The 27320-nt window shown below is 45.1% G+C and overlaps 1 protein-coding gene across 6 annotated transcripts in view; it reads right to left on the bottom strand.

Moving 5' to 3' along the window:
- The window catches only part of GABA-B-R2 (gamma-aminobutyric acid type B receptor subunit 2), a 332986-nt gene that overhangs the window by 55543 nt on the left and 250123 nt on the right, over positions 1–27320 (bottom strand). For all 6 annotated transcript variants that reach the window (XM_084577253.1, XM_084577256.1, XM_084577254.1 and 3 more), the window contains exons 4-6: positions 23131–23238; positions 16130–16195; positions 14708–14899 (exon numbers count right to left, since the gene is read on the bottom strand). In XM_084577253.1, the coding sequence (XP_084433379.1) occupies positions 14708–14899; positions 16130–16195; positions 23131–23238 (366 nt within the window). The remainder of the gene's footprint in view (positions 1–14707; positions 14900–16129; positions 16196–23130; positions 23239–27320) is intronic.

The following is a 27320-nucleotide window of genomic DNA, read 5'->3' as shown; positions in this document are numbered from 1 at the left end:
TACATATAAATGCGGCTTCCGTGGCACGGCTTCAATCCTTCGGCAGGTAACATGTAGCCCGGGCCACTGAACCACCGCGGCGAGTCTATTGAAGGATGCGGTCACTGCTGTTAGGCAAGACATGCAGGCGCGATGCCACTGAAAGAAATGAGGCGTGCAAAGCAAGCAATAGAGTTCCGAGTAGAAACTGGGCTTTATCGTTCAAAATTCTGCTCGTGCACGTAATCGAACCAGAATGGCGGCGTTATGGCTACAACGCATGAGACAGTAGTTGGAAAATGTCAAATACAAATAAAAAACGTCACTTATTGCTTTGTGATAGACCGAAATGCCTGGCCGGTCGCATGTTTGGTTCACCTTAATATAGCAAGAAGTGGGTTTTGGGCTCCTAATCTGCACTAATGAGGGGAAAATAAGCGATGTAAAGGATAAACGGGGAAGCTCGAGTTTGTCAGTCCGGATGGTAACATGCCGGAAGCAGCAGTATAAATGACCACGCGCTACAAATTGTCACCCTGAGTCCCAAACCCCATCAGTTCCCTACATTGAGCCTTTTTCTCACAGCGCCCTGTGACTATGGGCACCTTGGCTTATCCTATATAAGTTGTACTGTTTTTTTTTTTACCTCCCTGTCAAGCAACAACCAAATAGCATCTGCGCTAAAGCCACCGAACAAACAAGCGACAATGCCAGTTCCTTGACATGTTTGGGAAGGACGCGTGCAGCTTCTAAGCGAACATACTACGTAAGATGGGTTCTTGAGCCGTGTAGTACTGTGCTTTGTTTTCTGTAGCCAGGCATCGCCACACCAGAGGGGGGGGGGGGGGGGGGGGGGAGGGAGAAACCGAGCAGTGCAAAGGTAGACCGTAAAGGGGAATAAAATATACTTGAAGGAAGAAAACCTAGGTTAATTATATGAGAGGTCTCTGGAGCGAAGCCCCACACAGTATTCTCCATTGTTGTGTTGTGTTTCCCTGCTCTTCTCTTTCTCCCTAGCCAAGAGCGACCTGAGGAAGTGCAGTTCCGCTCGCAATCGCATTTGGCTCGGCCAGATAAATCTCGACGGCAATCAGGATCCTCTCCGATGTTTCTTTTGAACGTCCCGGCCTGGGTCGCTTCTTTCCTGGTACGGCCATTACGGAATTAATGTTTGAAGCTTGCAAAGGCAATGGCTCGGCAAGACTGAAATAGAGATGCGGGAGTCGGTCGGATAGGGCGCACTGTTCGTTAAGCTTCCAAGATTGGAAGTTCACCCCGCGGTGGCTGCTTGCGACGAGGTTACCTTTTTTCTTACAATATTTTGTGTTTTCTCGTAAAGAGTCGGCTCGTTCGAACACATCATTTCTCATAGTGAACCGGCGTGTTTTCACCCGACGTCTTATATGACCTTTGACCCCCTTTTTGTAGTAGTACGTACGAGCAGGGTTAAGTACAGCTGTAATTGAAGATAGCTCTCGAGTGATATAGTGAGCCCTCGCGGACGCGAAGAGGATGTATCAGATGAAATGAGTCTAAAACGCTAGTGCTCCTTACTATTCGCTCTATGTTTTGTACTTCTATTCCCACTAACCGTATAAGGTGGGGCAGAGACGCCTCAAAACGAATCGGCAAAGTGGGCCAGCTAATTGGGTTGCTGTACGAGACGAATGGTACAAATTTCTCACTTTAAGATTAAGAGGAGCACTAACAATGCTAGACTTCGGCTATTTTTCAACGAAGCTTTTGCTTGAAGGAGACTTTCTGGAAGGATGACGCTATGGCCAGTCCTCACAATCACATCAATGACATCAATGACATTTGTTTTTGTCAGCACGAAAAATAAAGCAAAATATGAAACCTCCGATTTGAAACCAGAGCAGTGGGAAAGTGAGGTGACCAGTTCACACATAGGCCATTAGATCAGGCCGGTCTAAAGGTAGCAATGCTTGGCAGAACCAACGGAGTTCTGAAATGGGTGCGCAACTCGTATGACAGTATCGTATAAACACATTGGTTTATCAACTTTTATCGGCACAAATTTGTGTTGGATTAATGGCCGCACATTGACTTAGTGTCAGTGGAGATGCCAAAATGTAAGGAAAGAAGCGCTGAACAATTTTTCTCCATTTTCTCCAAGTTAACAAAATGATCTTGTTTCATCCGCGTCGAGGGTGGACTTCCCAAAAGGAAGAAAAAATTACAAGAGTTCAACGCTGCTGAACCAAATATTGAGCGAAAGCATCAGCTGCGGGGGACAGAACGTTCTTCTTCTCTTTTTCTTCTTCCTCAGCCCACATATAAAGCCCCGCTTAACCGAGCCGTATGAACGCACCTTAGTGGCCTATAGGGAAAACGTGAATGCCAGGGTCCTAGCAGGTTGATTCTGACTCGTATGGCTGACGGCGTGAGCCAGGGCCCGATTTATCCAACTTTATGACGTCACTCCGTCTGTAGCGCTCCTCGCGGGAGTTAGGCCGCCGTTGGTGTGCATCGCCTCGCATGGCTGACGGTGCGAGTTGGGCCCCGGTTTTTGCGGCAGATGGCATGACGTCACACCAGGGGTGAAGCTAAAGGTCAATGGTATGCACTGCCTCGCTACGCTGAAGGCTTGAAAGTGCAAGTAGCATTGCTTTCGCAATAAACAAATCAAAAGGCGGACACGTGGCATCTACCTACGGGCCCCAGCCCTGCCCGGACCCGCAACTTCAAGGGCGGTTCAGGCCTCGCAAAAATGCTAGTAATCCGGCCCGGCTTGCGGACCAGGGCGAGCTAGTGTGGTATTCTAATATGCACATCGCAGGCTGTAAATACAGCCTAGCTCGATGGAACTAGTTCTGACGATATATTTCAAGAATGTTCGCTGACAAAAATCACTCCCGCGACGAGTCCAATGTTTGTTTCCAGAGAGGGAAGCAAGTTACAGATTTGTTGATCGTGGGAAGAAGTGCGCCAGTAATCAAACTTGTGCGTCCGTCATTGCTGAATACAGTCCGTAGATGGTCAGCATAAACTTTCTGAAGAAGTCCCCGTGGTTTGCTTGACAGTATGAACCTGCTACATGCCACGTTTCACGACGCTCATTAGCATCCTGCCCTTTGCAATTAATATTTGATTATTACACTTAAAAAAAAAAGCACGGCTGTCCTTTCAGCGGAACTATAGGGCAAGCGCTCAGACTAGCATCCACAGTTGAACTGGCTTGTGACTGGTGAAACATACAGAAAGAAGTTGTTTCTCACGCACATCCTTAGACTCCTCAGTTGACGTGCACCATTGTAGCAAAGTAAATTGTCTGGAGAAAGCTGGCAGCTAGTCTATAAGCAAGCACAGCTATATATATATATATATATATATATATATATATATATATATATATATATATATATATATATATATATATATATATATATATGTGAACGAAACGAAACCACAAAAGCAACCGCCCCAGCCAGCGGAATGTCGTCCGTTATCGCCAGGCAACAACTGCGGAAAGCAACAACTGCGGAAGAGACACATGAGACGAACAGAGAGAATTGAAATAACAAGGAATGAGATTTTCCTTTCTCCGTGGCTCATTTTGAAGGAACAGTTGGGCCCAAACTACCGAGTTCCAATTAAGTTTAATGACTCACCCTCATGGATAGTTACAAACTATGTTAAGTATTTTATTCAGAATATGCGAAACATCGAGCTACATTTCTGCAAGGGACGATTTGCAAATGAAGAAGAGGCGCCAAATTTTGAAAAGTAATCAAAATTTTGCATCTTATAGGGCTATAGAATGCGTCGAAGGCAAAGGAGGCACATTTTATGGTTCGCTGAAGGAAATTGCTAGGTCACTCTACGCAACGATTGCTGTCGCTATACAATTTAACACACTAGCTTGCTGCTCAATGGAAACACTCTTATGGGGCGCTCGTACTGGGCCGACACTCGAAATCCTTCTTTTACTTCATTTTGTTTTTACTGAAAACATTACAGGAAATTGGGGGGGGGGGGGGGGGGGGTCACATGGTGAGCACGGGGCAATATCGCTGCACTTCTGCCTCAAACGCATTCGCTCGCAGGTACTAAAGAAAATAACCCCGTAAAGCAATGTGACGGGCGCTTCGGGAACTGCGAAATGGCGACAAAAATAAACATGGTGAATAGAAAAAGATAGAGAGGAAAAACTGCGAGATTTCTTCGCAAAGTAGTAGATGCATCTCCTTCTCCTTCCTCCATCCCTTCTCCTCGCCCCGGGACCATGCATGAGCTATAGACGTTCTTCTCCATTGGCGGGCTGCTGCAACTCTTGCGCGCTCTTCTATAGGCGCGCAAATGGCGGCTCGCAGTGACGATAATCGAGGCACTTGGATGCAGCTGTCGTCGTCGGCCGTCTCGTGGTGTTTGCATAACGCAAGGGCCTTTCTTTCTGGGTGCCGAGGCTGCTGTGCCTCCGCAAAGGGACGGCGCGCGTTCGCGCCGTCAGCGTGCCAGCCCCTCTTCCCGCGCGTGCGCGCTGACGTAGCGAAGTTGATCGGTCTGTAAATTCTTCGCCGCGGCCCAGATACGTGCAGCATTCCGAAGGGTGTAAGGGCAGCCTTCACAGCTAAAAGAAGGCGATAGAGTGGGGTTTTGAAAACCTGAAACCCGTCATACACCGGTATCCCCTCCAGCAGTGGAACTTGTCCTAGGGTCTCGTATTTACTCCGGAACCAAAAACCATTAAGTGCATTTCGAAGAATACTGATTCCCTATAATAGCAAATGGCGTGGAAATTCATAGGACTAAAGTACGCTCTATCCCTGAAATTATCAGCGTGGTTTCCATGTGATGTTGAAGTCAGGCGGAGTCGTTGGACATTTTGACGTTTCTTTACGCGTTTTCTGTAGAATCCGCAGATACGTCTAATATGATGTTACCCAAAGAGAGAGCGCGCGCTATGATCCACAAGAATCCTTTCTCGAGAGCACTCACTATAACAGTAATGCTGCTAGTGTGAACATAGCCGGATACCATGAGCGTTGTGGGGACCTCGCAAGAAATGCAGTACAGTCGTCACTATATGGTATTGATATTTCCGCCTCATACGGCTACAAGTGCCTGGTACGGAGTAATAATGTCATTGCCAGAACAGCTGTCATCACCTGGTATGGAGGCCCCTACAATGCGCGGCTGTTTGTGAAATGAACATGGCGGTCACTTCCAGGATGTGCTGGCAGTGTCCGACAGAGCTGTATCGACATAGGACAGCTGTGAGCGTATGGGACATCTACAGCTGTCGTCTACATTTGTCACGGTCTTCGATACGACCCACATTTTCCCCTCAAACTGTGGGCAGTCTTGCTCTGTTTGATGTCGTGCTTTCTTGTGTAAGCAGGTCACACGCATAAGCAATAAGGAGTTGATTGTATTTGAATAAAGAATAACCAATTGGGGATTTGTCAAAAGTTGACGCAATGCTTGCCAAGACATCTGTTCGGATTCCTCTCCAGCGTAGCATCAGATGACTAAATCACGTGAAGGACTATTCAAGGCCGGACCTATTTTAGCCCAGAGCAGCCTGCCTCATGTTGTGGGGCATCGGTGAGATACTCATAGGCCCAGCCCGATCTCAAAGATAAACAAAAATACCAATGGCTAGTTCATCTCTGATAAGATACCTAAACACACGACGGAGAAAGTATGTAACATACGTCGAGGAGGCCGCACATTTCAATCGCAGATGTCGAACGTCGCGAAACCGACCCTACGTTCATTAGACAGCTGACGCCATAGAAAATCTGCCACCTGCCTTTGAAGAGGTAACTGAAGTAATGCGCGGATATTACAATACACATTCAATGCAAACAAATGCATGGAAAATGAGTGGCACGTTATGAGATACTTCAGAAGGGAGCCGTCAGCCATAGTCACCTAGGAAAATAAAAGGAACCGTTTTTTTTTTTGGCTGTTTATCAATGTCAAATAGTAGTGCGGCGCTGGCGAACACTAGCAAGGATAGTTTAACACAGAAGAAATGCATCAGAAAGAAGGTTAAGCAGCTGTCGCCGTAGCTCTCTCTCTCTCTCTCACACACACATATACACACACACACACACACACACACACACACACACACACACACACACACACACACACACACACACACACACACACACACACACACACACACACACACACACACACACACACACACGCACACACGCACGCACGCACGCACGCACGCACGCACGCACGCACGCACGCACGCACACACACACACACACACACACACACACACACACACACACACACACACACACACACACACACACACACACACACACACACACACACACACACACACACACACACACACACACACACACACACACACACACACACACACACACCTGCCGAGAGTAAACTAAATATATACGTCCATTGAGGAGGTCGCCACAAGGGAGCGCGCTACCCCGGTACAAATGTTTGGTAATACTACATCAGCTGTTCATTTTTTATGACAGTATACCAGGCGTTCTGAAAGATTTCTGCGGAGAAATCGCATAGATGATTTTTTTTTCTGAGAGTGCTTTCAGAGAAAACTGAAAATGACAGGAAGCTTTTCTTGTTAATAAACATTTACTTGCTAATTATATGCATCTCTCGTTAATGACACCTGGAATAGGCATTACTGAAAGAGGCGCAATCACGACAGTCGTTACGGATTACAGCTGTTGCGCATGGAACACGGCGCAGGTTATGTCGCAATGCCAGCTGCTGCACCCAACTGGCTCATTAGTCCTTATTGCGATTTCAACACCGTGGAAGCCGAATAGGTAGGCAATCTGTCCTCTAATAGGCCGCATATGTGAAAACATCAACATGCATAATCTCGCATAGCGGCGTTTTTTGTACTTGGAGCCCAATATTGAGAAAGCTTTCCAGGCTGGCACCATACCTCTAGGGCCGAGTCACGGCAAGCATGGCTTCTCGAGCCGTACTTGAGTCTGCATAAAGGCCAGTGCAAATATATACCCTTTTTGATGTTTTCGTTTGGTATTATGGGCTTTAACGTCCCAAAACAACTCAAGCTATAAGAGAGGCCGTACTTAGGTTCTTCGGAAATTTTCACCACCTGGGCTCTTTTAACGTGCACTGGCATCGCACAGCACGCGGGCGCCTTGCTTTTCGTCTCCATCGAAAGGAACCGCCGCGGCTTGGATTCGACCCCGCATTCTTGGGCACAATAGTAGAGCGTCCTACCACTGCACCACCACGGCGAGGCCACTCTGATGTTTGGTAAACGGCTGTTGCAAGCGGCATCAAAAATCAGAAGTACAGCAGAATATGAAGCAAGAATCGTTGTTTTGTGGTAGGCACGAATGTTTTCAAAGCATGAAATGATAGCACCTTCAAAAATTCACCGACAACAAAGTATACATAATAAAGGGGTGAAACTTAGTGGCAAGTATGCTACAGGAAGAGGGGATGAAGGTTCAGCTGGGTTTGCAGTACAAGGGGTCAGTTTCACAGCACAGAGAAGATAAGAAGCTGAAGAGTGTTAAAAAAAAAAATATAGGTATCTCAATTTTGATTATAAAAAGTGCTAAAGGACGCAAGAGAGAGAGAGAGAGAGAAAGAGAAAGAAACACGGGAACTACACACACGAGCTCTGACTTGTTTGCCTGTACTTTGTCTTCTTGCTTCGTTTTCCAAATGCTACCAACTCGCCCAAATGCCACTCGTATCCATTTTAAAATACGCATTGCGATTAGTACATCTGTGCATTAACGCAAATGCAGGAGGTGGCACCACGATGCCATACCCTCCCCATACAGCAGTCACAGATTTTATAGCAATTAATCAGTCAACACGAGAGTGTCTGGTTTGGTTCGAGTGGAGGGAAAAAGTATGCCCCAATAAACTCGGTTCTCAGCCGTGACCGCGAATTTTGCTGCGAACGAAAGCCAAAAAAGAATAAGCGATGTAATTTCGCCCAGATAAAAAATCATATGAAACTGTGTTACGCTCTAAAGTTAGACAATACGGCGCCAGTGCAAGCGTGCTGCACGGAATTACTTGGGCAGGCGTAGCGCTCTGGCTGAGCCCCTCATCTGGTCTCCGGAGAGAAGCAGAGTCGTTATCGGCCCATAATGCGCCTACTTCGCGCAATTTATCGCACGCCTGGACTTCTTGGGGGCCTGCTTCGCGTATAGACCAAACGAGGTGGGCACCTCCTGAAAGCATGCGCAATCTTTCTCAAAGTGCTCACAGAGGAGCAATGAGGGCCCGTCGATTAAATACGCACGTCGTCGAGCTGGAATCATTAAGTTACAAACAAAGGGAGCAGGCGAATATGGTTCACTCATCTTTGCCTCAAATTTGCAAAGCCGCGAGAGTGCAGCTTCGGATCAATAAAACGTTCAGCTGGGCGATTTGGTTCATATTGGAATAGGAATACTTTTAGCGCGAAACAACTAGGAAAGGACGAGGACAGAACACATAGACACGAAAGAATTCTTTTGTGTCTATGTGTTGTGTCATCGCCCTTTCCTAGTTGTTTCGCGTTAAATGTATTATTTTTCGAGCTTTGGATCGTGTACCGCGGTGGAGTTCGCTCCTCAGGAGCATCTTTTTCCATTAATGGCACGCAAAAAAAAAAAGAAAGAAATAATCTTCCCTCCATCTTACCCCCGTGATCTGTCGCGAGTCTTGCAACTTGTACAGAGCGCTAAAACAAACGACGAGTTTCTCGCTGAGCGCTACGCTATTTCTTTCATTCTTTCTTTCTTAACCTATTTACCGATTTGGTTATAAGTTCGCTGTCACCTTTGACTGCATGGCTTAGGGGAGGCAGTTCTCGGGTGCGCGCTGAAGAAGTCCCGAGAGGGAAAGTGTTGATGTTGAGGGCGAAGTTCATGCACGTACCAGAAAAGCTAAAGAATAATAATAGGAGGACGCTTAAGGTTCACCTTGAGAGTAAGCGCGATAGCACCTTTAACAAGTCCATATTCCGTGTTCGAACGAAAACCCCTTCGCTAGGTGCCCCTCTAACACGCTTAGCCCCAACAGCCCTTTTTGGTATATCTGCACACCAGTTGCGCATGTGTTGCGTGCCCAACTGGTATGCAGATGACCGGATTTCTAGCCCCAATGATGGCCAATTTATTTTAATTATTTACTTATCTTTTCTGAAATACTACCATTAGAGGAACTTCCTCGATAACGTTTGCTTCATTATGAACATCGCCCAATTCTTGGTTCAAGATAACTTTATTGCCTTCGATCTAGAGGCCTCTCCGCTTCCTCAGTCAGATCCTAGGGTGCCTCCAAGTGAGGAGGGCGTCCTTCCGAAAGCTTTCCGTGCCAGACGGATTGCTCGAGATTGCTGCTGCGGAGCCCGGCTTCGGATGAGAGAATCCCAGGTTTCTTTCTCTCTGATTCCATCAATATGCCTGAGAGAAACGGGGCATTTCCAAATAAGATGATCCTGATTAGCATTTATCCCGAATTTGATACAGAACTTTGGAAATTCCCCTCACTCCCTGAATAGATTAGGGGAAAGAACTGGAAAAAAAAAAAACAATTTGTTAGCTCTATTAGAATGTTGGGCACTTGAAATTACCGCGCTAGGTGAATTACTTGTGACTTCATGACCCAGTAGAGCAATTGGGATTTTTCTCGACCTCCTAGAACGGCGGCAACGACGACAAGAAGTGCCGCGTTCTAATCAGAACAAGCTTCTTACGATAACGTATAAAAACTACATGATAAGCCAAACGCGTTCAGTAGTAGTGAGACCACTATAGGCAGAATAATATAGGCATTAAATATTGGTGCACGAAACCGAGAATCAGGTCAGATGGTAGTATATTAAAGCGCGGAAGCAACAGGACGGAGGCAAGATGACAATGCCCCATCGATTGGCCTACAGCCAAGCCCTTTTAAGGTAGTAAGTCTGTTGGAAACGTTGTCATTTCAGGAAAGGGATTTGCAAAGAACGATCCTTTAGCCACACTTTCCAAGCTTTCTTAGCATTTAATCAAGTGAGAACAAAGGGGGTAACTTGCCATAAGATAGCCAAGTGCACAATCACCAGTTCTTCCGAGAGTTGGTGTCGACTCAAACAAAGCAGCTATAATTGTCTTCTGGTGTACACAACGGTGGGCGTAAACTTACATTACTAGCTGATAGCGCGATAAACAACGCGGCACGGTCCTGCACTCTTCCAAGGAGAGCACGTAAGACCGCGAACCGGAAATTTCTAACCATGCAGGTGTACCTCATGGTGGACGTAGTGTTAGATGCATACTGGAGCTATTTTTTTTTTCTTCAACGCTGCTTGGTACCTAGTAATAGCCGGCGGTGCATTGCTCGACTAATCCCCATTGCCTTCCCGTTCATTCGCTACGGAGTGTGGACACTGTTTGGCACAAAACGCCGATTGAGTCACATGAATCCGACACTCCTGCCGTCAATTAACGGACAATTATTTTTTATTCTCAAACCATCCTCGTACTAAACGTGTTTCTGCATTAAATATTCGATTCGCTTCGCAGTGAATACAGAATACCCTATTTGATTCTTTAAAGTACTGAAATAAACCGATATTTATTTCGCTATTCAATTAAGCTCAGTTCACTTGATTTGTTTATTTCCATAAAATATATGGAGAACGGCAAGGAAAAAAGATGCACGGAAGCAGCTTGAGGGGCCCCTCTTCGCATTACAAACAACAGCGCTTGAGCGATGTACGTACGATTCCCGAAGGCGTTGACAACTCCATTCGAACTCTTCTAGAACTCCCGCACTATTAATGCGGAGCATCAATGTCATAAAAGAAATAGAACAAATGACGACAAAAATGAAAAACGTTTTGCTTGAGCACCGCTAATGTAATCTATTTGCGAAAAAAAAAAAATAGAGAGCTCAAATAAATTGGGTTTGCCTTCATGCTCCAATAACAAAAAAAAAAAAAAAATAGGCTCTGGCCTATCTCCCCGACGCATGGACCCCCTGAGAATTCTCTCGCGTGTCGCACATCCGATGGTTGCGACAGTGACGCATTCTCAAATCGTCCGTTGGCTCCGCGACCTTTTCGAGATAAGGAAACAGAGTCAAAGAAGGACAGCGCGAATGCAAATACGCACAGGACTGAGTCCCTTACATGAGCAGCAGGTCTCCCCTCTCTTCTGCATTTCATTCGCACCGCCGCACTCTGATTAGATGGGCAGGAAAGGCGCGTGCAAGTCACGAAGTCTGTCTCCACGAAGGCGAGAAAGAATTGGCATGGAGCTGGCAGTGGCGGTTGCGAGAAAAAGAATAGTAAAAATGAAACAGAAACAGAAACAAAAAAGCAGGGGAAGGGGTGGTGCTAAAAGAAGAACTCGAGAGAGGGGTCTCTCAAGCGTGTCGATTGTAGACGTCAGAGGCTAGCCAGCGATGTACAGACTAAGAATTCATTGATCCGAGGTACTCGCAGAGGGCGGGGTTATTTTTACGGCACCTGTTCCCTCCGTTAAGCGCGAAAACTAACGGAGGGTATACTGAAAGAAGTTTGCATTGTTTGTGGAATTTGCGGACAGAGTGCGCGCTAGGCTTGTACTGTATTGCATTGATCTCGATAAGCATCCAGCATTCACGAATAACGTTCCTTAGATTTTAGTACGCTAAGATGTCACATACCAACAATTGTCTACTGTTTGCTTGTTTCATATGCGCTGTTTATGTAATTTCTGAATGAGTGCAGTAGGGGAACGACGAAATGCTGGACGGGGAGAGAGTGAAAAGTTCAGTGCGCCAGAATGAAAAAAAATATATATATATGGGGGCCACTTAACCTTCGTCTTCAGGGGTATGACGAAATACCAGTAATGATTACCGCCAGTGGCTTCTCTTAGGGATCTTCCTTCGCGCACAGTGGCGCCTTGCCGATATGCACTTTGCTGCTCTAATCTCTTGGTCATAGTCTCCGCAGTCGCACACATATCTCATTATAGAATAGTGTCGTAAGCCAATGCATTAGTTGGACAACCATAAACCATAGATTTAAGGCATCACTTTAAACAGGCCGTATGAACATTGTTGCCTTTTGGTTGCCATCTCAACCCAATTCAAATTTTCGTTTCAGTGCAATTTTTTAAATTTACATGGTTACATGTCGTGACGATATATTATATATGTTGCGAACTTGTAGTAACTATTTATGTTATGCTTTAGTCACAGTTTGATTACGCCGGGTCCGCCAGGTTCTCCGCTGATTAGGAGCATTACGTTAAGCGATACACGATGGTAGCAATGCATGGACGAAATGAAAAGACGAGATGTAAATGGAAACGAGGCTACAAAGTTCACGGGGATTTTATAGACAAGGTAATGCCAGAATACTTAAGGATAGAAGAAGATGGGTAAGAAGAAAGCATTATGGTTTAAGCCCAGGGTGTACCTAGGCTGTTTAAGCCCCCTCCCTCCCCCTTCCTCTCCGCACACACGCACACGCACGCACGCACGCACGCACGCACGCACACACGCACACACACACACACACACACACACACACACACACACACACACACACACACACACACACACACACACACACACACACACACACACACACACACACACACACACACACACACACACACACACACACACACACACACACACACACACACACACACACACACACACACACACACACACGCACACACGCACGCACGCAAGCACGCACACACACGCACGCACGCACACGCACACACAAACACGCGCGCGCGAAAAAAAGTAAGCAGAAGCAATAGCTTCGCGGAGGCCATATAAAATAGATTCCATAACAGAAGCCCACATCTATACAGACTCCTTAGCCTCCATAAAACAACTGAAGAAAGTGACAAAGACGTTATGTGTAACCCAGGAAATCTACGCACTCAATAAAAAAAAAAACAAAGATACGCATCCAGATACATTGGACACAAGACGATGCTGAGAACACTGAGCAGAAAAAATTTGACCACCTCACACACGACGTTCCAAACACTAATGCGCCCCCCACCAGGCTCCCTTTTGATGCCCGCTCCGCTGATCCCATCTTGGCATTATTTTCAAGGAAAAGTACACGTGCCCTCATTCCCCCGTGTACATTCCCCCTCCCTCATAATTAACGAGATTGGGGGAGGTTTCCCTTAGAACGATAAGAGCTGGGGCGGCCTTTACCGCGTCGGTAACATGCCGATGAGAATGCCCGAAGTGTTCCACACCAGCTGCAAAAGTGGATGTTTGCCACCTGCTGTGGACTTGTGCAGGGACAAGGGCATCAAGGACACAGAATCTGCGCGAAGTGGGACTAACCACAACAAGGGAAGAGGACTTCTCTAAATGGCTTATCGACAACGACCAGAGTGGGAGCCTGCTCCGGTTCCTTACCGAAAATAATTTACATGAGTTTCTATAATATGCCTTGTGGCATGTTTGCATAAAAACAAAGAAGCAATAAATATTTATTATTACCACTGTTCATCTTTAATCTTTACCCATTCTCTGAATCCGTCGCGCTCGTGTGTTTAAGGCTGCGACATTCGCGTTTGCCGGAGCTGCTGCTGTTTGTTGCTTGAAAATCTTCTTTACTTACATAGTCGGTGATTGGCCCAGTTTCTCTACGTATTCGATGTACCTTTCTTTAGAATAAACTTCAAAAAACACTTTCTTGAGCTTGTTGCACTGCAGTCACAAAAAATTAAAATCTGCCTATGCCCTCCCTACATCCACCCAAGAACGCCGACTTCCAAGATTTCCAGGCTCGGCTCTATGAAATCATCCCACGGGATGCCATAGGGAAGAGTTTACAGTGGTGGATGAAAATATGAGAGATATTTTCTGTGCCATTACATACTTCGCCTATGGCAGCAGCTTCCACCGATGTCATGGAACGGAGTTGAAGGCCGTGATATGGATGTCGTTAAAAGAAAGGTGTACCATGAAGGCTAGTTTTTTTTTTTCAACTATTCAGCCTCATATAATAATTTCTTGCCATTTAAAACAGACCATAAAATTTCTAAATACCGAGGCCAGCTACAACGATGGAGACACTAATCATATCACAAATGTACTTTTGTAACTAAAAACGATGAAAAAACTCAACACAGACATCGTCATCGACTTGAACCGGAGATAGAACCGAGCTGATATTAAGGTAATGTTTTTTTTTTTAATGTGAATTCCTGAGGGTCGGCTACAACAAGTTCTGTTTGTAAAGGATCACCATGGAGCTTTTCTTTGCCGTGACTTCTCGACTTTAAATCAGCTAAAATTTCCATTTATACATAAATATTTCAAATAATCTAAATCAAGTTTATCCGCCATGTATTTTTTCATATATTTTATTTGTTTGCTGTATAGGAGGCTCCCCTTTCTGCCATTCAGGATCTTTTCATGCTGCATACAGCTACATTCCTTCTTCTTGTATACATCTGTTTACAATTATATCTAAATATTATATTTCTAGTAGCCCAGTGCTTACTTTTCTGCTGTAAAATTACCAAACGCACCTAGAAAGGACCGCGAAACGGACTCCTTACCTTACTAAGACCTAACGTTGGCTGAAATATTCCGTACTTTCTCTTAAAGGGAAAGGCGCGAATAGAAAGAAAATAGTTTTGGATCCGCTGGCAATATCTGGAGAGAGTCAAAAGCTGTTTGTTGTAGGCGTTAGCCAGACGAGTTTTTGCCTCAGCAACCTGAACTCCCGCGCTGCGAGTTCGCTCACCAGTCCGGAGACGGTGATGTTCTCGCTGGTGCTGAGTGGCAGCAGATCGGTGCCTATGTATCCCTCGACGGCCTCCACGATCTGCGCCGGCTCGCACGACACGTCCTTCTGCGGGGTCTCCCACCACCGCTCGGCGTACATGGCTACGATGATCCACTGGTACTTGCGGCCGTACATGCCCATCTTGAAGGCCTGCATACACAGCAAGGAAGATAATAGAGAGATTTAGCTTACCGTGATCCGCGATCCGCTACGGCGATCCGCCACCGCGCGTTCCACTGAGCATGCCCAGATCCCCTTGACGCCGATAGATGGCGGCACATGCTTGATGTCGGCACATAGACCTGCCGCGTCGGGACCAATAAGCTTGTGCGCCCCGCCCACGCGCGGTAGAGGGTCACGGTGACGGATCGCGGATCACGGTAAGCTAAATCTCTCTAATGAAAGATCCGCCGGAGAGAAGGATGCAGTGGCCGTTAAAGAAGAAAATGAGATTAGCAAAAGATAGAAGAGAACAAAACTGAAAGCAACTGAGAGAGAAAAAAAAGAAGGAAATAAGCGAAATAAAGAAGAAAAATACTATTCAGGTAAGAACGAGCGAATGAAGAAACCAATAGAAACAAGATGCAAAGAAAAACGGTGTTTATTTTCGCTTCGCACCAAGCGTTTTCACGCTGTGTTCACGCACTCTGACTCGCCTTCCATTCATTCATCGGAAGCATATTTTCAGTATTTAAGAATGTGCTCCGTGTTTTCTCAAAATTATGCTGCCTTTACTGCTCAGTGAATGACAAAAAGAATGGCCCTCACTCCCGTCCCTTGCTAACTCGTTCACTCAAAAGCCCGCTCGTGTCATTGCTAACTCACTAAATCATTATTAATTACTCGATCACTCATTCAATCTCTCATTAAATCACTATTACTAAATCGCTGTGACTCACTAACTGACTGTCACTCCCTCCCACTCTCACGCACTGTTACTCGCTCACTCATTCACTCACTCGCTCGCTCACTCTCATTCATTCACTCACTGCCACTCCCACTCTTAACCACTATCGATTGCTCAATGAATTTCTGTCACTCCCTCTACCCGAAGAGCGCATTAATGAATATGGTTACACATTATGAAAGAGAACAGAACAAAATTGAGGCGGAGCCTCCGTTTGCAAGCCCAGACAACGTTTCGACAAGGGAACTTTTCTTCGTCTGTGCCCCGACGAAGACAAGTTCCCTTTTCGAAACGTTGGCTTGGGTTGCGAACTGGGGCTCCTCCTCAACCCTCGTTCGGTTCCTTTTCCTCCATTTCTGTTGCTGACCCAAGCCCTGTCACTCACTAAGTTCCTGTCCCTCCCTAAGGCTCTGCCGCTCACTCAATCACTATCTATCGAAAATGCAATCATTCGTTGTCACACATTGACTCACCTGACAGAATACCTTCCGGGCCCAGAACTCGTCGAAGTTGCCCAAGATGATTCGTACATCTTTCTCCTGCAAGTGTTGGAAGGAGCAGGGGCATTACACTCTGCTTGCAATGTGCCATCCTACCACGATGCGCAAGCCATGAGAGCAGGGGCGCTGTCAAATACTGTTTATACATCTCTGCATTTAGTCTAATTTAGCCAATCATAATTAGATATTCACGTGAAAACGCACGAATAACGTAAACATAAATCATGCGGTGAGAAGACTGGTCTGACTCCGGAGTCAATATTTTCGCGATAACAATTATTGAAGTTCCCATGCGAAGAACAAAATATGGACAAGTACTTAATTTTTATTCTCATACAAGAAGTGGTTTAGTTTTTATGCAAAACAAAGTCATAAATCAAAAGTAACTAAAGTTTAGCAGTAATAACAAACTTGCCAACCTGTATTTTCTTTGAAAACACGGTGAAGACAAAAGTTGCCCGTAATTCTGAGCAAACTTGCGCGCAAATTAGATGTCAAATAAAAAAATGAGTCGAAGCTTGCTGATGTGCGCATCAAAATAAGCCATATGTACTCGTAAAAACGTCTCTTTTTTTTTTTTCGCGTTTTCTGCCTTATGGCTTGCGTTGTTCTGAGCGTGGTTTCATGTATTCCTTCTTCAATTGCAACTTACAATTGGCCACGTAGGACACGAATAGATCTGGCGGAACATTTGAACCCAGAAGACAACAACAATCAAGAGGTTGTTAGCCCCGTCTGCGATGTAGCGAGAATGTGCTTCTGCTGCAGTGTTAAAGGTTTTATTTCTTTAGTTGGGATAGTTAGTACAGGCTTTCGAAATACATTCTATATTTCCCGGAGAACACACCGGAGCAGACAGGAAGCGGCGGAAGAAAGTGTGTTGGTCTTGTCGGTTTGTATACTGTCTGTGTCCACCATTTCGATAGTAATGGATAATTAGGATACTAAAGCAAAATCGAATACATTTCAGGTCCCATTCATTCTACATAGTTTATCCATTACTAAGTGAAAAGAACAAACAAACGCTGTGACGCCTGCGCTATTAACAGAATTCTGCTCTTCCCATTTACATAACAATTATTGTGTTCGTGAAACTTCTCAGTGCATTTGATTCTACAAACGGCTCGTTCTAATCACTTTTTCTGCCTATTCCAAGCCGAAAAAACTGCATAACTGTGTTAGAAATACTACAAAACATTCTACAGTTCTGTAGTACTAGTAGCAGAAATTTTCTCTGTCGTACTTTTTTGCAGGCTGTAGTCCTGTAGAACATTAGTGTTATAATAACAAAAACTTCTGACGTTACTGCAGACATTTTTGTTGTCACAACAGGTTAACTGTCACAAACCGCACAGAAAAGCTGTCGTGACAACAGAAACTTTTTGTAGTTTTTTTCTGACTGGGTTTAACATCATAGTAATCTTAAGCATTATTTAAATAGTGGGCCTTGAATAATTACTGCATAAATAAAGTTATGGAGCGAGACTTGGCCACATTTAGTTTCACATCGAAAAGAGATAAATTATATGTTTATATCTTTATATGTAAAAATTGATTGCAAATTTACAAAATACAATGTGACTTAGAGCTCTTCGAACTTAGGCGTAAGCCAAGCGGTAACTCTATAAGGTGACAATCTTTGGCGATGCGCCGCGCGACGCCGCCGTCAACGCCTGTCGTTGCCGCTGTTGCAGACGCTGTTGCATACTAGGTGATAGAGCGGCGCGTTTTCAGAACTACCAACTAGCCCGTTCTTTTATCCTTGCGCGTTCTCAGAGTAGTCCTGTTGCCGCCGCCTCGTCGTTCGTTCAAGGGGAGTACAGTAACGCTAGTATACCGTTTTTAGCGCTAAACAGTAGGAAGTACGATAAAACAGCTGTGAAAATTCTTGTAACGCATTACGTTTCTATGGGACACAGCGCAGTGGTGAGCCAACTACACGGCGATGCAGACTTGCATTGCAAAAAGTGGTTTTCTCCCGCACCTTGCAATAGTTAACAATATCTTTCCACACTAGCCTTTCTTTTAGCCAAGCTTTCACCGCACGTTCTGGTTTGGTTTGGTTTGTGGGGTTTAACGTCCCAAAGCGACTAAGGCTATCAGAGACGCCGTAGTGGAGATCTCCGGAAATTTCGACCACCTGTGGTTCTGTAACGTGCACTGACATCACACAGCACACGGACGCCACTCCGTTTCGCCTCCATCGAAACGCAGCCGCCGAGGTCGGTTGCGAACCCGGATACTCCGGCACAGTAGTCAGGCGTCATACCACTGCACCACCCCGGCGAGGCTCACCGCACGTTCTCAATGTGTGCATATATATATATATATATATATATATATATATATATATATATATATATATATATATATATATATATATATATATATATATTGTAACAGTTGTTACACAGAAACCACTGTGGCCGCTGAGCGAGGGCACCGAGACAGTTGAAGAACGAGGGTACCAGGAACGGAGCCTTTACTTTGTCCGGCTGCTCTCCTTCTTCTACCTCTAATGCACGTGTTAATATATATATATATATATATATATATATATATATATATATATATATATATATATATATATATATATATATATATATATATATATATATATGAAGAACGCCAGGTGGTCTAAATTTCCGGAGTCCTCCACTACGGCGTCTCTCATAGCCTGAGTTGCTTTGGGACGTTAAACCCCACAAACCAACCAACCAACCATATATATATATATATATATATATATATATATATATATATATATATATATATATATATATAATCTGCATTTACGACGAGATGGGAACAGGCGACAATATTGTAGCATCACAGCGGGGGAGACCGAAAGATATCTGTAGTTGAAGCAATTGGTGAAAGGGATGCGATTGGGATGCCCAGCCAGTGGGACGCCAACATTCCACTATGGCTTACAGGCGATAGGCGAAATTTTCGGAAACCCAGAACCTGCGCGACGGGACGAGCGGCAATGTTTTGGTGGCCCTCAGTCCGTTGAGCGATAGCGTCGCGCGGCGTGTTGCCGCAAACTGTCGCCTCATGCGGTTAGCACTTCCTACCACCCCGTTTCAAAGGGGACGCTCCTATATTCCATTCATCCATCCATGTACAGAATAGCGCTACAGTTAGAGCGGAATAAAATGTTTCAACCTTTTGTAGTTTCCAGTATGGATGAGTTCCGCTCACAATGAAAAAAAAAAAAAAAAAACAAGAGAAATGACTGAAGTACATTAACAGCTGAACGGAGACTTTGGCGAGCTTAATGTGTGCCTTGCTTTAAGTCCAATGCGTGCCCCTTTTGCAGTGGTCTGACTTGCTACACATAGCTGAATCTTTTGCCTTTGTTTTCATTTCGCACACAAGGTTGGGGCGTTTCCAAACAGAGCTTTTCCCACTAGTAATCGCACGTCGTAACAACAAGACACAGCTGAAGGAACAGAAATAAGCGATTATTAGGTTTTACTTGCAAGGGTGGAAGAACGGGCTAGTTGGTAATTCATGTTGAAAATCAAACTAGCGCACTTCAAAACAAGGACACAGAGAGAGAACGACAACACAGCGCTGTGCTGTGTTGCTTACAATACGAACAATTGCTTACAAATACGAACAAAGTTTGAGACCTCGTTTTCGCAGCAGTGCCACCTCAAATGTGCTGGCGATTCTATGTCCAAGGTAGAAATCAGCACAGCTTTATCAAAGAAACTTTTATTCCCTAAAATTCGGTTCAGTATTACCTAATATTTACGAAATGCCGTTTACTTAGTCGTCTATCCACGAGAGCAATAGTGCTCGCATATATAAAAAATAAGCCGGCTCTAAATACCAAACTTTGCTGACAGCTTGAGGGCTGTAATATTAACAGCTAATTATTGAGAAACCACTGAAAGCATCGCGAACGAAGGTGTCATAAATCGTCTAAGAGTTAACATATCCCCCACTGAATTTCCCTCTTATAGGAGAAGGAAAATGAAAGTATAATTTGGAAGTTCTGACGACTTTTGAGAATAAATTGCAGGACCTACTTTTTATGATGTAAATAATATTAATAATAATAAAGCTATCAGTAATCATCAGGCCACGTTCTTAATAACATTTATGTGATAATAAAAGTATATACCATCTGGCCATGACGGGTGTAATCCTAAGCTTTGATGTTTGAAGAGGCAAAAATATGCGTCGTTGACGTTAAGTGCTGACCAACAGGATGTACTTCTCTTTTGTTGTTCATATTTAAAGTTACAAAGCGGGAACAACATTTCGGCTATGGAGGAGCGCCTTTGTGATACAGACTAACGAGCTTTGCCTCACCAGTTTGCACTGTGCAACAGAAATGCGCGTAACTATAGAAGTTTGCCGGCAGCAAAAGATGTGGCCTTGTTCCATTGGACGCGATCTCGGTGTCTCCGAGGTCGGCATCAATAGCACCCTGTGCCTGTAGTATTCTGGTGCTGCGAGCACGGTTTTTTTAGTCCAAGCAGCAGGCTCAAAGTCGCTTCGTATTTTCGACACGCGCTTTGACTTGCCACTTGTCAGCACCCATCCGCCCCTTGTCTCGCCGGAGTTCGAAATCCCCGCACTCAGGAAAATACGCTCACTTCACCCGCGCTGGTGAGGCGGTTTTCAATGCGCGCGTTGAACTCGCTGAAGGGAAGGCCATCTTTTAGAACGCGTTGTTGCAGCAGCGGCAGCCTTCGGCCGCCGAGCATTTCCTTTGTGGCACTTTCTCCGAAATTTTAGTCGAGCATTTCCTCTGTAGCACTTGCTTCGGAATTTTATAATAGTTTTCGATTTTCGCTCAGAGCTTTTGACTTCCACTCACGTCCGTGCGTAAAAGGAACACAGCATCTTCCGTCTCGCAATGGTTGTATATAGCTTTAGAGTGACGCATGAAAGGCAGTCAAGGGATGTTTTCGAAGGAAGCGTGAAAGGATGGAGCGCGTTCTTGAGTCGTGCTTCCATTTGCAGACGGATTGTGGCTACATTCTAAACATTTCTGCTTTATTCGGAGATTCGTGGCTAAGCAGAGGGTTTGGGATCGTTAACACATCGTTACTGACAGAAATCATTGCATGCATGCACCAACATCAAGCAGGCACCAAGAACGCAGTCGCCATGTCCTCAACGTTACTCCACAACGTGGCCTTCTTTTCCGCAAAATCCGCTGTACTTTGATTGTTCTGATAAATCTTTGAATTGACACTTTTCCTACCACTAGAAGTCCTACCGACGTACTGTTCTGGCTATAGCTTCGTGGTTATTTCCGCATTGAAACGTTTCTGCATAGCTGAGACAGCTCACTAGGAGGAGAAACAGAAAAAGGCGAGAATTGCGACACTCGATGTGGTATATCAGCAAAACTCTTTAGAGAATGAAGTTTCAAAATGTGCTGAAGTAAATAATCTAAAAGAGGAATGTTCCTGTACATGTGCCGTTTAAGTTTGTTCAGCATTTTTTTTTCCATAACAGTCTTTGAATTGGCGCTCAGTTATTCTCTAGTTCTTGACTTATAAAGAAGGCGCCGGAATGTCTCGTGAACGTCACCTTGAGCGGCGAACGAGTGACGATTGGCTCGTTTCTCATCTTCGAAAACATAGTTCACTGCAGACATTTAGCGCATTTCGTAAGGGTACATAGTAACGGCATTAATCACTTCCGTCTGCTGCTCCCCTTTCCGATTTACGCTCCTGTTCATCCACTTTGCCACTAGCTTAATAATTATTCCCTTAACTTGTGCATCTATTGTAACGCAGATACTCATCTGACACATCATCTCAAACATTCATAACCCACAGTCGTAAGCTACCCTATTGTGTACGCAGTAAAATAAATCCCGACATAAATTTAAAGTAGGACTTAAAAAAGCCGCCAGAACGTCCTCGCTTGGTCTAAGGGTTCCATTTCTGAGCCGGGTTCTAATGGTCCTAGGTGTGATTCTTATCCCATCCAGGTAGCAATCCATACCACACCCACTGCATAATTAACGTGACTCTCCAACTCTCATGTGCAAGAGGCAAACTGGTGACTAAATTTTCGCTCACAATAACCATCGCCTTAATTCCCTCCCATGTGTTCCCCCTTACACTCCCGCCTTTTATCCTCTGCGGTTGTCCGCCTTACTATGCAGGTGCACCCACTTCACCTGCATTTCTGGATATTATGCGGAATGCCTTCGTATGTTTTTGCCGTAACTAATTCTGCTTTCACTCTAGTCACGTGCCTGCGGCTTCTTCCGGCATCACTGCCCTCAAGTTGCACTTTGTTCCGCCCTCGTAATTTCACCCTTTTACATAAATCACCATCTGGTTTTTATTGTAGCCCCATTCCGACCTGCTCATTCCTTCACTTTCGCCACACAACCTAAGCCACCAGTTGCTTCTCATCCCGTTTCTTGAAATGCGGGGAAGTGATTTCCACATCTCCACTCTACCACCTGTTTATCCCTCACAGGTGGTGTTTCCAAGCAGCGCAAACCATGGGCCCAACACTTGTACTACGTTGGCATTGCCAGGCACTATATAGGACCAGTGTATTGCCAACATATCCCAATACTAGGCCGATGTTTCTGCTCTCTCGGAATTTTGCTCCGCTTCTACCTGCCACGGCTGGCAGTTGGCGGCTTGCGTCGACTGCGCCGACAACGGCTACGACGCGCAATCCAGGAAAGTACGCCTAACACCTGCGCTCCACCACAAAGTTACCTTTGTTTTCATGCACAGCCTGCTTCAAGTTGTATATACCTAATGGCATAGAAATCGCGTACATGACGCTTTAGGCTCATTCTTAATTCTTCAGTGCAGAACTAACTTGCATCTAGCGTAATTAACCCAGTAAAACTGTCATTAATGCGCTGTTCACTTATCCTCCACCGACAGTGCTTTTTTGGCAGGTTGCAATCGCTTCATGGTGTACAAACCTGCTTAGCACTCCTTTCCTTGAATACTCGTCTTTTGTCTTACCTTGAGCTTCTCTAGTTCGTGCTCGATATCGTCTCCCTCTCCGATGCCCTGGACCTCGTCGATCTGGATGTCCGCTGTGTCCAGCACTGTCAGCAGGCGGCTATGCGGCTGCGAAAACAAATAAATGAGTGCAGTGAGGAATTATCCAGATTAACGAACATTAAGTTTTGTAACACGAAATAATTTGACGCTACGGTCAAAAAGTAGATACAGTCCATTTCCTCCCGGCTTGCTCATTGTATTCTGTTGCCCATGGCTAGATGGGATGGTACCGCAAAGAAGAAAATTTGGGGGTCACTCAATCTTCTCAACCAAGGGGGAGACACGGCAATCTTAATAGCTCCCATCAGCTCTTTCCCTTGTGGACCGTCATTCATGTACGTTCATTTTGCATGCTGCTTATTAAGTAATAACTGAATTTGCACCTGTACTTATCCCACACATAATAATTAGCATACAGGCGTAAGAAACCGCATTATATGAAAGACCACATAACATAGATGTAATGCATCACCTCTTAGCAAAGTTGCGCGAAGGTGTCTGCGTGGCCTTAGAGTAGCCTGTCTGAACCGGAGCCCAACTGCGTCGGAGGGTTCACTGGAGTTGTCAGAGCCTGCCATCTTGGTCATGTCATAGCCTCCTCTATTTGTCATGTCAAATCAGCCCGTGACGTCACACAACCCTCCCACCAGTCAGAGCTTGGCCTAGTCGCCTGCTAACTACCACTTCCTAGAGACATGTTCATGATGTTTCGCTCACAAAGCTTACGACAGATGTCCCGGAAAGCTGGGACTTCAAACCATGTCGCGTTAAAACTGTTTCATGTTCGGAAAACTGCTATATCGCTTACTACCACTTAAATGAAATGCAGTGAGAGTTGCTTTCTGTGGTGGATGCAACGGTGATTAAAGAGTGCGTGATGTCACCATGCTATTACTTCACACTGCTCATCGTGCGCCGTGGCCATCAGTGTAGTGAGCTACACCTGCTTGACTCGTCCTTCTCGCTTTTCCTTCTTACTCATTTTCCGCCGCGCTACGCCTACGACGTCAAACAGAGGAAACGCTCGTTACATACCCCAATCTAAGGTGCAAAGCTTCGCCACTGCTTTGCTTTCTGAACATATTTTTTATTGAAAATATTTTAGTGCGGAAATTACTCATACGGTCATCAGAGCAGAGCAACTATCTTCCTTGCATCTGACTCCTAATCGGCCCACCATATCATGAAGTCACAGTCCACATGTCCCTGTGAGGGTGATTCAAGCAATGCTTTAACATGGTATAGTTAGTCTAACAGGGGTAAATCTCGGAGAGAGCGTATAGAAAAACCATGCGACACCTTCCTCCCAGCTTGAAGCGTTTTCACAGTAAAGAAAAAAAAACAAGAATGGAAGGACTCCTAAGCTTGGCTTGAAGAGTAGATGCGGTAGCGCCTGTAACGTAACCTGTTCATTCCGCGAATATTCGACATTGCGAGAGTGGCACAGATATTGGTAAATGTTAAACGTCTTAAGTTGACCTGAAGTTCTGGAAAAGGAAGTCTCAGCGTCTGTTTTATTCCTGGGTGGAGACCTAAACTAACAATAAATGGCATACAGACGGAGATACATGATTCATTGGCTGGAACTCTTCTCGCAAATGAGCCTCTACGTTTACTAGCAGATAGATGCTAAATGAAAAACGAAATGATATGACACCACCCTGGACGCTGTACAACGAATGGTTGCGTGCATAACGAATCATGTGCATAAATTTTCTGACACATTTTTTTCCAAAACAAAGACACGATGATGGCTCAAGCAGCTGCTTTCAGATCGGACGAGCTGTATACGCTTTTGCATAAGAATGATCAGAACGGAGTGAAATCGAGCCCACGAAGTTCTCGTGTGAAGGCAGTACGCAAAGTCGTAGCAATCGCTGCAAGCGTTTGTGGCACTCCCTGCACGTCATCGTCTCCATCTGCGCGCAAAAGATATCGCTCATCCTAATCGGCTTCAGCATTTTAAAACGGTGCCATTTTTTGTGACCGTTGGTAATCACTCGTGCAAATGACTATTCGTATACAATGCTTTCGTTCAAGGTGCACGCACCAAAATTAAAATTTTCCGGGAAAAATAAAGAAACACTGCTAGTTAAGCGATGCATCAATTTGCCGCTGCGAGACAATGACAGATGCGAATGACAAAAAAAAAAACAGATTAAAGGGGTCATGACCGCTAACAACTGAGCATAAACAGATTATTGTATTTCACTCCTCAAACGTTAAGTTACAAATCCTCGAAATTTAAGCTCATTCCGTGCAGCAGATAGTTTTAAAATTATTTTAATTAATAATTGCGGAATGAGCTTCCTGGTCTGGCAACCATTGGCCGCTGACGTCACAACGAAATATCCCCATGTCGTCTGCTATTCCCGGTGTCGGCTACACTCTTGCATGCACGCCGTGGATGGTGGTAACTGAGTTTTGTTTTCTTCAACAAAAATATTTTATTCACATATTCTGTTTTCTTTGAGGAGTCTTTACTATAATATGCGATCTTAGTGATCCCCGGACTTAGTTTGGGCTTCGTCTAGAGATTGCCGAGGAGGCCATAATCGGTGGGCTCATGTTGTACAATTTAGGCATACAATCTGATGCATATTATTCTTACGTTATCAGAGTTAGCTTGTTTTAGCAACAAGCGCTCCCGCATATAAAAAGGCACTTGTCCAGCGTTTCCTTCGGCCGTGTACATACGCCGCGAAAGGGAGGAGGGGTCACCGTTATGTTCCAGATTGTTGAGCTACCTATATCTCAAACAAGCATACCTTGATGCGAGAGCATACCTTGCGACATTAGAGGAGCCGACATAACTTTTGAACGAAGCGGTACTTCTTGACTTGCTGTTATATGTAGTACGTGTTAGTCAGACTTAATTTCGACTGATGAAGCATTTTTGCAAAACTATGTTCAGTCTGGCCACGGCCAGCGCACGAAAGTATGTGCCGCCGCCGCCGCTTCAGACCTGTCATCGCAAAACCCAACGCGATTCGATTGCTCTTCGATCACTGCATGCCCGCACCGAACAAGAGTCTCCCAGCCGCCGACGTTTCCGTCTCGCCTCCCCCGCAGCCGCGCGCGACTGCGGCGACTGACTCCTGAGCCTCACCTTGCGTTTTTCTAGTGCTTGTCCAGCAAATGAATCGTGAGGGCTTCAACGTAAGCATACATCATTTAGTGTGTGAACTCCCTAAACTCCCGCAGGAATGCGCTGATTTGCGGATTACGACTGCGCTTCTAGTGCTGTTGCTTACATAGCTTTTGCAATGACGGGATGTATGCTGCTCTTTCGCACGGCATATAATGCAAGCTGAGTTAGCTATACCAAAAATATCCACTTCTCACACCGGTTGCATCTTCATTTGTTCACAAACTACAACTGCGCTACAAGAACCGCCGTGGATACTACGCCCCTGCATTCCTGTGTAGCCTTTTATTGAAAATGAATGCAAATATATCCGCTCATCGAAATGCACCGATCTGAGAACCTCAATTTCGGGCGCTGGATCACGTGCGCTCACCTAATCGGCTATATCCACTGATTCACACACTATACAATAATATAGAGCCTATCGATTGCTCAAGGCTTTATTCAATAATCTAGGGCTTACCGAATGACCTAGGGCTTATCGACTCGCCCTCGCAATGTTTAGAGGTCCAAGGATATCTGACAAATGGTATGCGGATGGCAAGAAACCTAAACGGAGGCTCGAGATGGAACGCGTGCGTCAAGAGATCTTTACCACGACGATTATCAAAGAACGCGGATGGAATGACGAAAAATTCAAGGTGTCGTTGCGCGGACTTTGAGCAAGACACGAAAGCAACGACAAGATAACGAGAAGATGAGGTGATGGCGGATTCTGTTGAAGTTTATTGGGCTGTGCGCAGCTTGGTTAAACAACAATTTATCTAACGTACTTATGGGCACGTCGGAGGCTCATTTTCTTAAATCATCTAGTAGGTTAGAGAAGCTAGACAGCACGTCAGGCTAAAAGATCGCACCAATGAATAAGCCAGCGGGTAAATGAAAGCTCTGCTCACACATGATTACAAGCCAAGAAAACAACCCTCCATAAAGGGAGCAATTGTTGATAAGAATTTTTCAGAAACACAATTACCACAATTACAGAAACTTATGCGTACAG

This window comes from Amblyomma maculatum, chromosome 8 (genome assembly GCF_055883805.1).
Source record: "Amblyomma maculatum isolate TAMU_Amacu chromosome 8, ASM5588380v1, whole genome shotgun sequence".
NCBI classification, from domain to species: domain Eukaryota; kingdom Metazoa; phylum Arthropoda; class Arachnida; order Ixodida; family Ixodidae; genus Amblyomma; species Amblyomma maculatum.
This window is presented reverse-complemented; position numbering and strand designations above follow the sequence as displayed.